The following is a 14,787-nucleotide window of genomic DNA, read 5'->3' as shown; positions in this document are numbered from 1 at the left end:
TACCCATGGCCGTTAGTACAAATGAGATCCCTCTCAGTCAGGACAGCCACGTAACAAAAAATCAAAGATGCAGCTGGTTATGAGGCAGGGGAGTTGATTTTTGTGCTGTGGAGACTAGATTGTTGTGCAGTAGTAGAAATACTGGTTTTGTCCATGTGTTCCCTATTCAGAACCAGGATACTCAGTGAAGGCTTTAAGACCTGGAAACTGGTCTTACCTTTAATTTTTGAGGGTGCCATTCATAAAACATGACCTGTGGGGGTGAATACCATTATTTAGACAGAGAACTTTTTTTTTTTTAGATAAACTGTTCTTCTATTTTGGGAAGGGGAAGAACTGATCAAAATAAAGGAATAAAGACTTGTAGCATCAACAATTAAGAAACGTTTAGCAGGAATAACTCACCTCAGCTGGTGGCTCTGCAGCTGAGATGCCTGCCCCTCTGATGTTGTGTATGTAATCTTTCAGGTTGCAATTCCCCCAGCTGGCCCTGAGGCGAAGGTTGGGCCAGCTGAGCTGTATGTCTAGGCCTGCTCTGAAACTCCGTTCTTGGCCTCTGACTATTCTCTATTACCTTCTGCCTTTCGGTGCTCTTAAACCCTTGACCAGAGTGGGATGGAGGCCTATGAGCAGGGTAAGTGTGAGCAGGTCTCGCGCGCCGGTCTGGGAGCTGTGTGTCCTGGAGGAGCTGGCAGCAGCTGGGGGGAGACTTGTTTCAGTCAGGACAGCCTGCTGGTCACTGGTGTGAAGGCAGAGGTGCAAGTCAGGCTTCTGTTTCGTTATTGGTGTTCATGGTTGTGTTGATTAATTGCTTTACAGACAAGTGACTTTTCAGGAGCAGAGAATTACTTTGTCCTGTAACAGTCAGGGAAAGAAATTCAACAGAAACTTCTGAAGGATTTCAGTTACCTCACAGTATCAGGGATAGGACCAGGAATACCAAACCTCTTGGCAAGTTCCTTTTCCTGGTCCCACTGAAGTGGTCTCTTGGTTTTTGTTATTTTTGCACTGAGAGGGTTTGTTCCTTAAGTTCATTGAGCATTTGTAGTCCAGCATGTCCAAATTATATGCAAATCTCTGCCACTCCTGCAAGCAGAGTATGGGATGCCTTGTACATAGTAATTCTCCCCACAAATCATGCCATTTCAGAATCCAACAACCAAGTCAGTATTTTGATTGCAAACAGGAATAAAATTGCCCTTCTTAAGCCTATTTCATTGAACATCTGTTCTGTTTGATCCCATCAACTTGAAAACCTTTGAAGAGAAGGGGCTGCTAGGAAATACCATTTTTGACAATTTGTGTAATTTTATAGTTGTATGTACATTTTATGAGTTGGTGGAAAACAGCAAAGTAAATTTTTAAAAATTAGGACAGTATAGGGCATGCCAAATAAAATGGCAACATTTTTTTCTTCAGCACTTCAGCTTATATAACCTAAAGTACTGTTCATTTAGAAGGTTTTATCTGAAGTAAGATTAGGTTGGTACTTCCTTTCTGAAATATCCCTGTATGTACACAGGATGGTGATCTGTAAGTGAAATCTTAATTTGCTGTATTTGATATGATGGAGCAGTGTGTACTTCTCTTTGTGTTTATGGCTGTGTTTTGCAATACTTAATCATGAAGGATATGGTTGAGAACAAATAATGACTCTCACTAAGAAAAAAAAACAGGTTTTAGCTGCAAGTTGAGTGTAGCTGTTCAAAAATACAGCACCAGTCAGCAGATCACCACTTCCTTTGCAAAACTGGTTTCAGAGTGTTCAGTTCCCTTGGTCCATACTCTCCAGCTCCCCCCAGTTACATCATTGCCATGTGAGCTTCCTGGCTGACAGCAAGTACCACAAACCCCAGAAGAGTTGTCTGCTGGAATTATCATCAGAAAGATGTTGTCATCTGTCCACTTCCATCAACAGCAGATTCCTCTTGCCAGCTTTGTTTCATTTGTTTTCCTTGCTAAAACCTGGGCTTTGGTGCAAGCCCAAAGGTGTATTTCTACAAAAATAAAGGCACTTTATATTCATGCAATTAGCAGCTCCTATTGTCGTGAGAGAAGTAGTAAGGCTGGTATAAATTTATACCTGTGTAGCTGCATCCAGTGGGTACATTAGATGTCACCACACAGTACTGGGTGTGGGAAACCCCCTCAGTAGTAGCTGCATCTGAGGAGCATGTCATCCAACACTGAGAAATTATCTTCCAGTGGATTTTCATTTGGTTCTTCGAAAAAAATTATGTAATTGGTAATGTTAAGCCTTTCTGATTAGCATTCTACTAGAATATGTGCAATGTCTCTTTTTTCTGTAAGCCTCACATTGGGCAGTTTCCAGTAATTTCAGTGTGGAGCTTCAGCCTCCAAGGGAGTGGAAATTTTGGCTGCACTTTAAAGTTATATTAAGTTTCATCCTGTCTCTCGTCTACTCTCACCAGGATGGAGGGAATGAGGATGAAGCAGTGTAAACTTTGCTGTCTTAAAGACTACTTGTAACCCATGAATTCAAAGGAGAAGTTTGCAGGAACAGTTTGATCCTGCCTGTGTTACGAGAAGTAAGAAGGCATCGGTGGGGATAACACTGACCTGCTGCAATTGTTCCTGCAGGTTGCCCTGTACAAGTCGGTCCCAACTCGGCTGCTGTCCCGAGCCTGGGGTCGCCTGAACCAGGTGGAGCTGCCCACGTGGCTGCGGAAGCCGGTGTACAGCCTGTACATCTGGACCTTCGGGGTGAACATGAAGGAGGCAGCTGTGGAGGATCTGCATCACTACAGGAACCTCAGCGAGTTCTTCCGCAGGAAGCTGAAACCACAGGCGCGGCCTGTCTGCTGCGTGCACAGTGTGGTGAGTGAAGGGCAGGGAGGGAGGGCTCCCTCAGCCCCAGGGGAATGGCACTGCTTCATGAGAAATGAATGAACTGCTAATGGTTTCCGTTTTTTCTCTTTGCTGTAGATTAGCCCTTCTGATGGAAAGATCCTTAATTTTGGACAGGTAAAAAATTGTGAAGTGGAGCAAGTAAAAGGAGTTACTTATTCTCTGGAATCTTTCTTGGGACCTCGCGTCTCCACAGAGGAAATACGCTTTAGTCAGGGTGAGTTCTGTGTCAGTTTTGCATTCATTCTGCTGTGCCCTTTCAGTGTTCTCAGAAATCATGAGACTAAGATGAAAAAAAGTAACATTTTCTTGCATTGTCAAAAACAAAAGCAGGTCTGATTTTTGGTTTGTTTTATTTGTGGGCACCCATGTCGCAATTCTAGTTCTTCTCTTTCTCACCAGTGGCTTTATACAATCATTCCAGGCTCATTGTGATTATCTGAATTGAGTTGCTTGGTTCCTACACTTGACTCCAAGATGTGTTGCTATACCATGGCTGCAGCACTCCTGCTGTCACACTGAAATGGGCCCAAGCACTGGGCAAAAACTGGATAAGCTACTCCTTAACAAGATCCATACTCAATCACTACCCCTCTAATGACTTAGAGGACAAATTCTGCTCTTAAGGGTAGTTTTAATAAAAATTCTGTTGTACTGAATTTCAGTTTCTGCTCTTTTGCTTAGAGAAGGGAAAACTCAAAAAAAATTTTCACAATGACTGAAACAATCCAGGATCTAATTTTCTTGTAAAGGGAAAGTAACACTTGGAAATATTGGATTCCTGGATGAAATGTATGATTTTGTAATCTCACCAATCCATGTGGGCTGCATTTAATCTTCTGCTATTGCACTGGCTCTCACACAGACTGCCTGGCTATGGTAGATGACTTCAGAAGGAGTATCTTTAACCCCTTCCTTTCCCTGCTTTCTCTGCAGCCCCAACTGGTAACTCTTTTCAGCAACAACTGGTCACAAAGGAGGGGAATGAGCTCTACCACTGTGTAATTTACCTTGCACCAGGGGATTATCACTGCTTCCACTCACCCACAGACTGGACAGTGTCACACCGACGGCATTTCCCAGGTTGGTTTCTGTTCCTATGAAACAACTGCAGAGCAGCTATGGAGGGAAGCACTGCTGTGGGCCACTGCAGAATGAGACACATCACTGCAGAAGTTGTACAGTAACATCATAGATAATGGTAGAAAAGTGATTTGTCTTAAACAGTAATGAGGCTTGCAACTGTATAGGTTACCAGAGCAAATCACATATAAATGGTGAAAATAGTAACATTGTATTCAAACTGAATTCTTTGAAGTACCCCTTGTTCCCAAACACTTTTATTCAGTTTGCAAACTGTTTATTCAGTTTGCACCTGAAATACAGATAGTTCTGCAGATCACACCAAACAGCAGCCTAAAGTATAATCTCTGCTTGTACTTGGCAAAGAAAATGCAACTGAACTGTTACACTACTGGAGCTGGGATTGGATGTTTTTGCAGATAAAAATATTTTACTTCTTGGTATCTGGCAAAAAACTAAGTATTTGGATTTGGTTTCAAATACCATGAGAGAGAGAGATTTACCCACCACACACATCCTTCTGTGACCCCTTTGTTTTCAGCACAGACTTCCCTTTCATTTGCTCTGCCTGGCACTTGCCTCTCTTCCTACAAATAACTGACCAAGTTGTTTACTGGATCAGCTCCAATTATACTGAAAACACCATCTGAATGACATTACAATATTGCTACAAACCAGACAACCTAACCTGAATATTTTCTCACTTCTTCAGGCTCTCTGATGTCTGTCAATCCTGGAGTTGCTCGCTGGATCAAGGAGCTGTTCTGCCACAATGAACGGGTTGTCCTTACAGGTGACTGGAAGCATGGCTTTTTCTCTCTGACAGCTGTAGGAGCAACAAACGTGGGCTCCATCCGCATCTACTTTGACCAGGTGAGCAGGATCATAGCAGGCACCTTTCTGCTGTTAATGGTTGTGGTTGGTGCAGTATAACAAAATTTTTTTAAAAATCTTGTTACCCTGAAATGAGGGTGTTTCACAGCACTGATATTCTAAAACTGATTTAAACAGTGTTGTCTCCAATATAGACAAGTTTTTAAATTTTCTTGTTGTCCCTTTGAGCTGTGAGTCCCTGCATGGAAAAGGCCTGAGAATGAGCAGTCCACAGCTGTGGTGATAAATGAATACAGAGCACTGAAATCCTCCAGTAAAACCTTCTCTTCTTCCTTCTCTGTACAGGACTTGCACACGAACAGTCCAAGTTACTCTAAAGGTTCCTACAATGACTTCAGCTTCATATCCAACAACAACAAGGAGGGAATTCCCATGAGGAAAGGAGAACATTTAGGGGAATTTAACTTAGGCTCTACGATTGTACTAATCTTTGAGGCACCCAAGGACTTCAAATTCAACCTCAAAGCTGGACAGAAAATCCGCTTTGGAGAAGCACTGGGCTCTCTATAGGAACTATCTTAGCAAGAAGATTTTCTATAAAAATGGACTCTTTTCACACCACTGAGTGTTTCACTTACCAAGTTTGTATCACTCAGCAGGACCTGGGTGAGGAGAAAAAAAAAATGTCACTACTGCGTTAAACTTGAAAGTATGTGATCTGCATTTACCTGCTCCTGAATGTAGAAACTGAATGGAATGATCATGGATGTATTGGGTACAGCTGCCTTTAAAGATGTTACCCATGGTGGTATCTGGCCCACCCTGTGCCTGCAGTCTTTCTCCCCGAATGTGCCACAGGATAATTGTGTTCTTAGAGCCTCTAAGTCCCTTTAAAGCCTTCCTAGGCAGGTGCAGTGGGACAGGGTGGAGGTAGAGATTACCTGTATTTAAAGGGACACTGACAGGCTGAGTCAGACCTTGTACCTTGTATCTGCAGTATCTGTTTTTCAGACCTTGAGTAAAGAATATATTCTCATATTTATTTTATTCTAAGAAACTCTGCCCAAATTCTTAGATAAAAGCAGTCTCTGAATGCAGAGGGCCAAACAGTGAATTTGCTGGTGTGGCTTCATGGCCCAAACAAAGCAAAATGTACAGCAGTCAGTCAGTACAATGAGTGACACTCATCCTGAGTTTTGTACTATGAGACAACTTTAGTTCTTTTGTCTGACATTGTCCCTTTGAAAATGGACTTTGCATTGTATTTTAAACCTGAAAACAGTGTCTACATTCCAGACAACAGAACTTGTCATCTTGCGATTTTCTTTTTTTTTTTCTTTCCAAGACAGACAAATATCTGTGTCCTCTTCTACTCCATCAGTTTATTTTGCTATTCCAGGCCTTAAAGTTTTTGTCTTTAGGACAGACAATTCACCTCTTACATTAAGAAGACACGGCATATTTTTCTTGGGTGATGTGATGGCAACTAAAGTATGTTTTAACTTTCTGTTATATATCTTGTTACTTTGTCACTAAATTTTTGAGGAATTAGTTCCTCCCTTACAGGACAGCTTCTTCAGCTACTTGAGGACCAATTTTTATTGCACAGAGTGAAATGCCCTATGCACTGACTGTGTTTAAAATATTTATGGATCTTTAAAGAAATACCCTGTTGCTTCCCAGGTGCCAATCTGGTCCTCCCTTGACTGGCAACAACTACATCTTATTCAAAATACAGAACAAAACCACACTGGCTCTGACTTCTGCCCTCATACTTAATGCTAGGAATGTGCTGGGGGCTGAAATCTTTGTGCTGAAGCTTAAGCCACTGTAAAATTTTAGAGCCTCTTTGTGACTTCATATCAAGAAGAGTTAAAATTTAACACCTTGGATCTACTGCATGTGGCAGTGACAAAAACCACTGCCACAGTGAAGAGGAATTGAGTTTAAAAGCAATGTATCAATTGGTTGTTTGAGAATAAACTGTTTCAAGTCCCAGCACTCAAGCATTTAGAACTGATTTTGCTGTCCAGAGCTTGTTGGAGTGGACACGCTTACGAAACCTGCCTTTGTGCTTTCTGAAAAATTTCCCATACTACTTCCTTGCTTGAGCTACTTTTCTGCTACTTCAAGGAGATGACAGGCTTTAACCAGCTCTGATCCCCAAAAGAAACCCTTCTTTGTATGCACTGCAGAAAATAGAATATAATTTTGTTGTACAAATGTCCAGTTTGCCAAGTGCTGTATGCTTAGCTTGTCATCAGGAAGGAAGGGATGATAAACTGCCTCTAAGTGATGTAGCCCAGGCTTGAGTCAGATGAGGGTGGCTGTTTGGGTGACAAGCAGGAGAAAATTCATTTGGCTCCAGGAGTCAGTGTTTCCTCACTTTACACAGGGAGGAGTTTGAAAGCTTGAAGTGGCTCTCAGCCACCTATCTTGTTAAAACTTCTTGGCATTAGCAAGTTTACTCCTGCAGTAGTATAGCACCAGATACAAGTCTTTTTAAACCTTTGAGAGTGAGAAAAGAGTAAAGCAAATATCAACCCCAAGAGGATGAAGTTAGGGTGAGCTTTTTGATTAAACTTCAGTGTCATGTTAACAAGAGAAAGCAAATTTGTTCCAGTGGATGAGAGAAAAAGACAACTGAATCTTTTCCTTCTTTTCCACTGGAGTCTGTGACGTCCAGACAGAACCAAAGGAAGTTTAAGCTTTAATTTCCTCCTACTCAGCAGCATCATCCACAGTATCTGAAGGTAAATACTGTCCTAGTGATGGAGGATGGGTTGCTTGATGTTTGCTTTATTAGACACCTCAGAAGGAAGGGAGGATTCAGCATGCAAGTGGCTGTTTTTATCATGGTTTTAATACTGTGCAGAGCGAGCTAAAAAACCAACATTGCTTGTGATGCAGGGGCCAGCAACGCACCCCAGGAGTGAAAACAAAGTTCCTTGAGGGTACTGATAATGCTGTGAATTTCTCCTGCATGGAGAATCCATTTAATTCAACTGTATCAGTAGCACGGTATTTTTGTATGTCAAAGTGTATGACTTACTGACATGAACTCATTTAATTGCAAACATTTTGAAATAAAGAGTCTTATCTGTGTTGCTTATCTTTGTGGCATGGCAGGTAACCTAAACTAGGTATTGCAAGTGCAGCATGAGAGAGATGTTGCTCCAGTTTGGTTTTGATCAGCTAGAGTAACAATAAAAAAAGCAGAATTATTTTAACTTAATTTATCAAATATAAATGCCATACATTAGAATGAAGTGAATGGATACATCTCTTCCATGGAGCTGAGAAGGTGGTAGATGCACTACAGATCCAGGGTAAGCTGGATCTCTCGCAGGCGGGCAAGCAGGGCCTGCACGTGCTGTCTCTCAGCCAGCTGTGCTTTGGTGAGAGTGCTGATCCTCACGTGCAGCTGAAAGGGAACAAAAGTGCATCAGCATAAACACAAGTTTGTACACTGTTATCTCACTTGAGGGCCAGTACGTGACAGGAACAGCTCAGTACTGGCTGGAGTCAGAGGTACCAGTACCCACAGCTGGCTGTGTGAACTTGGGGCCTGAAGGCAGTGCAGGTCCAGTCTGCACATGGGGAGTTGTCTTGAGAAATTGCAGGAAAAAAATTGAGATTGAGTCTCTGAGAGCTTGATCCATAGCTTGGAAGTAGCCTCAGAAAGGTGTACTGGAGCAGGAGTTACTGTTCTGAACAAAGGGAAGATGCAGCTACACAGCCAGTTCTGCTCCTCAGCCTACTCCTGACTACAAATTTCCCTTCTCTTGCATTTTACTAACAGCTTACTACACAGTTCCTAACAGCTACCATCAGTCTTTAGGCTAAGTGCATGGCACAATGATAATCACTTCAGTAATTTCAATTTAAATGCTGTGTACACACCTGACCCAATTCTTCCTGAACTCCTTGCACATCTTGGGCTCCTGGTTGCGTGCTCATTTCCAGCCACTGCTGCAGAATCTGTGCCTGCTGCTGACAGCACCTGATAAAATGGATTAGAAGGATCCTTATCCCAATTAAGAGCTCAACAGTTTAAGCCAACTTAGACTTGCAATTGATACTTGCAATAAGACCCATTTTTTTGTCTCAAACCAGTTAATGGTTTAAATATTTTTAAAAAGCTAAAAAAACCCAAAAAGCCAACAAAAAAACCCCAGAAGATGCTGGAAAGCAAAGGAATCTGAAAAACTTGTCTCCACCTCCTCCTTCTAGTCCCTGATTTCTTCCTTTCCTGACAGTTAAATTCCCCCCAAGCTCCATTTCTTTTGAGCATTTCTGTTTTCTTGTTCTAGTAGAGCAGTTATCAAATATCAGCCATATTTAGTATTTTTAACTGTAAGCTGGAAAAGCTCAGTCCTCACTCCTCTTGAAAAAATAACTAAAATCTAAATTTCAACTGCTCTGCCCAATTAATTTGTACTGTCTTTGGATTACACCCACTGATACCTCTGACATGCTTCTACAAGAGCTGCCAAAGGTATAATTAAAGACTTGGCTGACTACAGAAGTAGTTATGCACATACTCTCCTTCACCTGAAGTGAACTCAAAAGGAGAAAATAAAAAGCTCTGGAACTTTTCCACGTTTCATTTATAGTTACACTGTGAACAGGCTATTTCCAGGATAGATGCATAGAAAAAATGCAACAGAGAGGACACCATGAAGGGAGGCTGGCTAAAGGGGCATTACTTGAGTTCCTGCTTCCTGCTGTAGTAGTACTGCATCTGCTGCTGGATCTGTAGGAGTTCAACTTCCACCTTTCTCTCCAGCTTTTCTTCCCTGGAACTGTGCTCCCTCTTTTTCCCTTCAGCTGAATGGAAGATATAAGGCACAAGCAATGGAGTTAACAGACATCTACTCTTTTCACTGTTACCCTGTGACATGGACCTGTTCACACCAAAGGATCAGGCACAGTGAGAGGGCAGGAGTTCTGACAGCAGTACAAGCTCCTCAAGACTCAGTCTGAACACACAAAACATACAAGATGTTCTGGTGGATGGTTTAGTACTACAGATTCTGTTTTGGCTGTTCAAGACTTAGTCCAGAATAATTAAGTACAGTAGTCCTGCAGAACACATTTCATGCTCTGATGTCATTAAAATCACCCCAATGAGAGGTGCTTAGCCACCATCTGTCCCCTTTACAGCCATACCGTAAGTACAGGGAAATCTCAGAGAGCTCTACTGGATGAACTTCCTCCTCCTGAAGCAGGTTCTGTTGTACACATAAACACCCCAGCACCCTGAGCACATTCTTGCTAAAAGAAGCTGGCCTCCAGCAGTTCCCATCCTTCAATGCCCAGAGCAGGGCTTTAGCCCCCAGACTCAGCAAAATCCACATAACTGCATTTACCACCCCAGAAAGGAATGCTGATGCCCTTTGCCTCCTGATGCTGGCACACAAGATTGCCCTGTCTCCCATACATTTTGTGGCAGTGACTTGCAGTCTCAGAAATTAGAGAGGAGGATAAGCAACTGCTACAGTTTAGATATGAGGCTGTACCTGCAGTCTGGTGACTCCCTTTTCCCACCAAGTCTTCAGGTGACAGCAAATTCAGTCGCAACTTCTTCACAGAATTCTGTTCAGAGTCTTGGGAATGCACTCCTTTGTGACAATTCACAGGCTGATCTCCTCTCTAGAAGGTCAGAATGATATTGGGGTTTTCCCTCAAAGGGTTTTCTTAAGTAAGCCTTATAAATAGGATGTGCCTGATCTACTTAGTCCTACTCCTACTCAGACAACTCCTGTAGGTACTGAGCCCCTCTCATAAAATTCCACAGAAGAAGCAGAGCTTAAAAGATGGGCTCTTTGATATCTAGCATGGAGACACTTCACCAAGATAAAAATTTCCCATTCTGTGTGGAACAAGGAGTTAAAAATGCAAGTACCTCCTTGCAGGTTAAGTGAATTTCAATTTTTTGAGGTTCTCAGACACACCCACTGCTCCTAAGCTGAGCTTCTCTTAAATCCCTGAAATCTGGAAAGAAAACTGTAACTGCTCTGAACTCTGAAGAGGCAGCACCCTCACATCACTTGCTAGGAGAAGATGTGGCTAGGAAGACCACCAGGAAAAAGGCATGAAATACCGAACAACATATGTGGGTGGATTGCTTCAGGCTAGGGATAAACAGTTCTTGGGCATTCAGAGGCAGTTCACTTGGTCAGCTTTAAAGATGACAGCCAGAACAAGTGAAGAACAGCTCAATATCCAGGTGGGCAGTTCAGAAGAACCACAAGAAAACAGCAACAAGCAATGGGCCTGTTGACAGCAGCCCAATATACACAGTAATTGTTCCTTCAGCATTTCACTCACCTGTTCTGAGCCAGCTTTCATTTGGGACATGAAAGATGCAGGAGACCACAGCTCTGGCTCCTGCCCAGTTCGGTGCCTGTCCTGTGTCCACAGGGGAAGAGAAGCACAAGTGAGAGAGGGATGGGGATGAGAAGCATTACCCATCTGAGACAGACATTTACAGGTCCTTTCTTCCACATGAGGTGTCAGCATTAAGTTCCCAGTCTGTGCAGGACATTTATTCACAGATGTTAGCTGAAAGGGCACCTCTGACCTGTACAGGAAGAAGGATAAGGTCACTGTACACTGCAACCTGTTGGTCTTGTCCTTTGTGGTCAGTGCAAACAAGGGGAATCTCTTGTCATTCCCTTGCACACAGCCCTCCAATTAGCTGCTCTACTATCTCACCCTTTTTGCTTCACTTTTAAAATTAGATTTTCTACCTAGTGAAAGGAGGTTCCAGCAGTTCCTTGCTTTCTAGAGATTCCAGAGGGAAATCAGGCTTCTACAGGGGTAACCTGGCTCATTGAATGGCATTTCAGAAAGAAAAACAGAACAAAGAATATCCCAGACTTCTGATTATTGCAAATTGACATCAGCTGGCATTGCAGCTGAAGAATCAGTCCTGTTTCATCATTCATCCCTGCTCTGCAACATTCTCCTTGCATGCAATCATGATTCTTAAATTTCAACTGTATTAATGTGAGAATCTAGTTCACCATGTGCATGGTTGTGCCAACACAAAGAGTGGTGGAAGTGACACAACTGAACAGGGCAGAACTCTTCTTTTGGCAGCATATACTTGCTTAAAGCAATGTAAAGTTACCATCTTGTTTCCCTGTAGGGCCCTGTCCTGCACTGAGAATCTTCATAGACAATTCTTCCTTGCAACTCCCCCATGATCAATAGGATTTTTTTAATGGAATAGCTTCCCCAGGGAAAAGAAAGGAGCAAGAAGATGAACACCAGGATCTTGATGTTTATCTTATTTCATCAGATGACTTCAGTGAAAAAAACAAGAGCTTCAGTGACACTAGGTCACTTGGGCAAGATAAGCCCTCCCAGCGGCCCAAGTCCCATCAAAGGTTTCATTGTTTCCGTTCCTATGACAAATGGCCAATGCTCCACAAATTCAGTTGTACCTTGAGAAATACAAAGTGGAAGGCCTATAGCTGAGCTGGTTCTATCTGTCACTGGCAAGTAGAGTCACCAATAGCTTCACTACCTGTGGGCTGATGCTTGCATTACATAGCAGCTCCTGTGTAACTCTGTACCACCAGCCACATGATTCAGAGTTAAGGAGAATGCATAGAACTAAGCCATCAATGAGAAAACTTGGAAACACAAAAATGAAACATGCATAGAGAGATTACATATATGCAAAGTTACTTATATGCCAGAGAAACGGGAGGGATTGGAAATTTACACTCACAGGCCATGGAGAATTGAGCCCCCCTGAGCAGGGTGAAGTGGTAGATGTCTGCATTTTGAAGGCCATGGCTCTTCCTCTGATGAATGTCCTCTTGTCTCAGGACTAACCTCAGGCCTTTTAAATGTCACTTGCTTCTTCAGAGGTGGCAAAAAAGAAAAAGGCTTATTTAATTTCTAGGAGAGAACCTTCTGTTTCCACAGCACAGCACCATACCCTGGTCTGGTGAAAACTGCAGGCTGCCTGCCAACACAAAGAATAGCAGAGCATCTGATGGCTGAGAGCAGGAAACACCACATCACCTACAGAGAAGGAACCAAGATTTCTGAGGCCCTCAAACCCATACTAGCTCTCTAAACTAAATTAAGAGGTCCACTGTGATAACATTTGTATGAGGAGAATTAACCTAGTACTTCTGCACCAAGGCAAGCTGCACATTAACAAATGGAACAGCTGCTATCCTGAAAACCTGGGAAAGAGCTGGGAATGCTGCCCAGAAGCAGGAAGAGAGCAGTCAATGCAGGTATCCTTTTCACACGCAGGGCTGGACTGATACTCAAAGGCAGAAGTGACACAAGCCCACATATGAAGGTATAAGCAGTGCTAAAGCTAAGACAAGATCAGATTTAGTCTCTAATGCTTCATTCTAGCCCAGAATTTAGAGACCTAACCCACATTCAAAAGTTTCAATCAGGAGTATTGTGTATGGCAGAAATTGGCCAGTTTTAAAACAGTTTCATTAAGAAAGGTTTCAAATGAGTCTGAAGTCCTCTAGTCTCAGCTGAATTAAATGCCTTGAACTAGAGATAGAAGTGCATGTAGGATCTAAACAACAGCTGGGATGTGGAGCTCCAAGATACATACATGCACATACACACAAACACACATCCCACACACAGAGCAGAGACCAGAGCAGCCCAGTTCTGAATACATATCTGAGCAATCACTCTTTCACCTCCATCTGGTGCTGGGTATGGAGCTGTCCCTGCAGCTCTTTGATGCCAGCAGTGTTTCTCAAGGCACAGGTTACACCTTCTCTCAAAGGAGTTGTGTGATGAACTCCTGTGACTTTTTCAATGCCATCTTTCTTCTCCTGCTGTCCCTTGGCAAACCTGAGCCAAGCATCAAATACCTACAACAGGAACAAGAGAGCTGCAAGTATTACAGACAGGTTCCAGGCCAGGGGCTCCCCCCTGCAGACAGCAACATTCTCCCTCCCACTGGACAGGAATAGGCAAAGTTACAGCAACAGCAGGACACTGCCACAATGACAAGGGGACAGAGATTTAAGTCAGCTGAAGCCCGATAGGGAAAAATGTGTATATTTTTTAATCAGCTCAGAAATTCTGGGGAGTTTTCCAGCATCCAAAATAATACACAGCACCCGAAAGAGGAAAGGAAACAGACATTCAGTGTACAGTCTGCTGACTGCAGTCAAATCTGCACATCTGCAAACTCCCTTGCCTGGCCCTGCCCTGTACAGCCCCTTACCTTTCTCTGCAGTGAAAGGGACCAGTGCCACAATGCTTGCACTGTCATCTGCTTTTCCCATTGCTGCTCCAACAGCTATTGGCGGAAAAAATGCACAGCAACCAGGTTAGGAGTTCACATATCCAACACCAGGAACACCAGCCAAAGCACCAAGCAAGGAGGAAGTGATGGTAGAGCCAGAGCAGAAAAACTCACTCAGTTCACCCCATCTATGGCAAGGTGTCTCTTGTGCTAGCTGAACCAAAAAATCCTGAAAATGTTTAAATAAAGTTTTCCTGGTCCTTGTATAAATGGAGAATGAAGGAGAAGGAAGAATGACTAGCAAGGAGCTAGGTGTCTACCCAGGGGAAAATTCCTTACCCGAGTTTTCCAGCAATAGAAGGAAGCAGAGCAAAGTCTGTGAGTCATTAGTTCATCTCCCCTTCTCTGCAGCAGCTGCAAGGCAACCAAAACAGTGAGTCACTTGCAGACAAACCCCATTTATCAGAGCCAAACGCTATTAGAAAAGGTAGCAAACGGCCTTTATCACCTTCCCTTTGCTCTGTTGAGGCCACCCTCAACACCAAGTGTAACCCCATGTGCAGATATCTACGAGCCCAGCAAGGATTTCATTCACAGTAAGCTCAGGTTGTCTCATTAAGTCTGTTATTTCTATCATTTTCTTCAGGCAAAACACAGCCAGACTCCTCTCTCCTCAGTACACAAAGCTGTCATGCTTCTCCTCAGCTCCTCAGACTGCCATTCCCTTCACCAGGGAACACAGTGTGCTC

General features: G+C 43.1%; 2 protein-coding genes across 16 annotated transcripts in view; one reads left to right on the top strand and one right to left on the bottom strand.

Moving 5' to 3' along the window:
- Window positions 1–7,897, top strand: part of PISD (phosphatidylserine decarboxylase) — a 24,192-nt gene extending 16,295 nt beyond the window's left edge. For 4 of the 5 annotated variants that reach the window (XM_033075421.1, XM_033075420.1, XM_033075423.2 and 1 more), the window contains 6 exons: window positions 469–634; window positions 2,602–2,838; window positions 2,947–3,085; window positions 3,805–3,951; window positions 4,664–4,824; window positions 5,131–7,897. In XM_033075421.1, the coding sequence (XP_032931312.1) occupies window positions 469–634; window positions 2,602–2,838; window positions 2,947–3,085; window positions 3,805–3,951; window positions 4,664–4,824; window positions 5,131–5,355 (1,075 nt within the window). In that variant the 3' untranslated portion in view covers window positions 5,356–7,897. The remainder of the gene's footprint in view (window positions 1–468; window positions 635–2,601; window positions 2,839–2,946; window positions 3,086–3,804; window positions 3,952–4,663; window positions 4,825–5,130) is intronic. The other variant, XM_033075419.1, reaches the window with a different exon arrangement.
- SFI1 (SFI1 centrin binding protein) overlaps window positions 6,757–14,787 on the bottom strand; it is a 27,083-nt gene continuing 19,052 nt past the window's right edge. For 8 of the 11 annotated variants that reach the window (XM_033075408.2, XM_033075412.2, XM_033075414.2 and 5 more), the window contains 9 exons: window positions 14,378–14,452; window positions 14,018–14,092; window positions 13,482–13,658; window positions 12,530–12,663; window positions 11,119–11,371; window positions 10,308–10,440; window positions 9,495–9,615; window positions 8,689–8,788; window positions 6,757–8,209 (listed from right to left, as the gene is read on the bottom strand). In XM_033075408.2, coding sequence (XP_032931299.1) covers window positions 8,102–8,209; window positions 8,689–8,788; window positions 9,495–9,615; window positions 10,308–10,440; window positions 11,119–11,371; window positions 12,530–12,663; window positions 13,482–13,658; window positions 14,018–14,092; window positions 14,378–14,452 — 1,176 coding nt within the window. In that variant the 3' untranslated portion in view covers window positions 6,757–8,101. Of the gene's footprint in view, window positions 8,210–8,688; window positions 8,789–9,494; window positions 9,616–10,307; window positions 10,441–11,118; window positions 11,372–12,529; window positions 12,664–13,481; window positions 13,659–14,017; window positions 14,093–14,377; window positions 14,453–14,787 lie in introns of those variants that run through there. The other 3 variants (XM_033075413.2, XM_033075417.2, XM_033075416.1) reach the window with 3 other exon arrangements.

Source organism: Catharus ustulatus, chromosome 18, assembly GCF_009819885.2.
Source record: "Catharus ustulatus isolate bCatUst1 chromosome 18, bCatUst1.pri.v2, whole genome shotgun sequence".
In the NCBI taxonomy this organism is placed as follows: Eukaryota; Metazoa; Chordata; class Aves; order Passeriformes; family Turdidae; genus Catharus; species Catharus ustulatus.
This window is presented reverse-complemented; position numbering and strand designations above follow the sequence as displayed.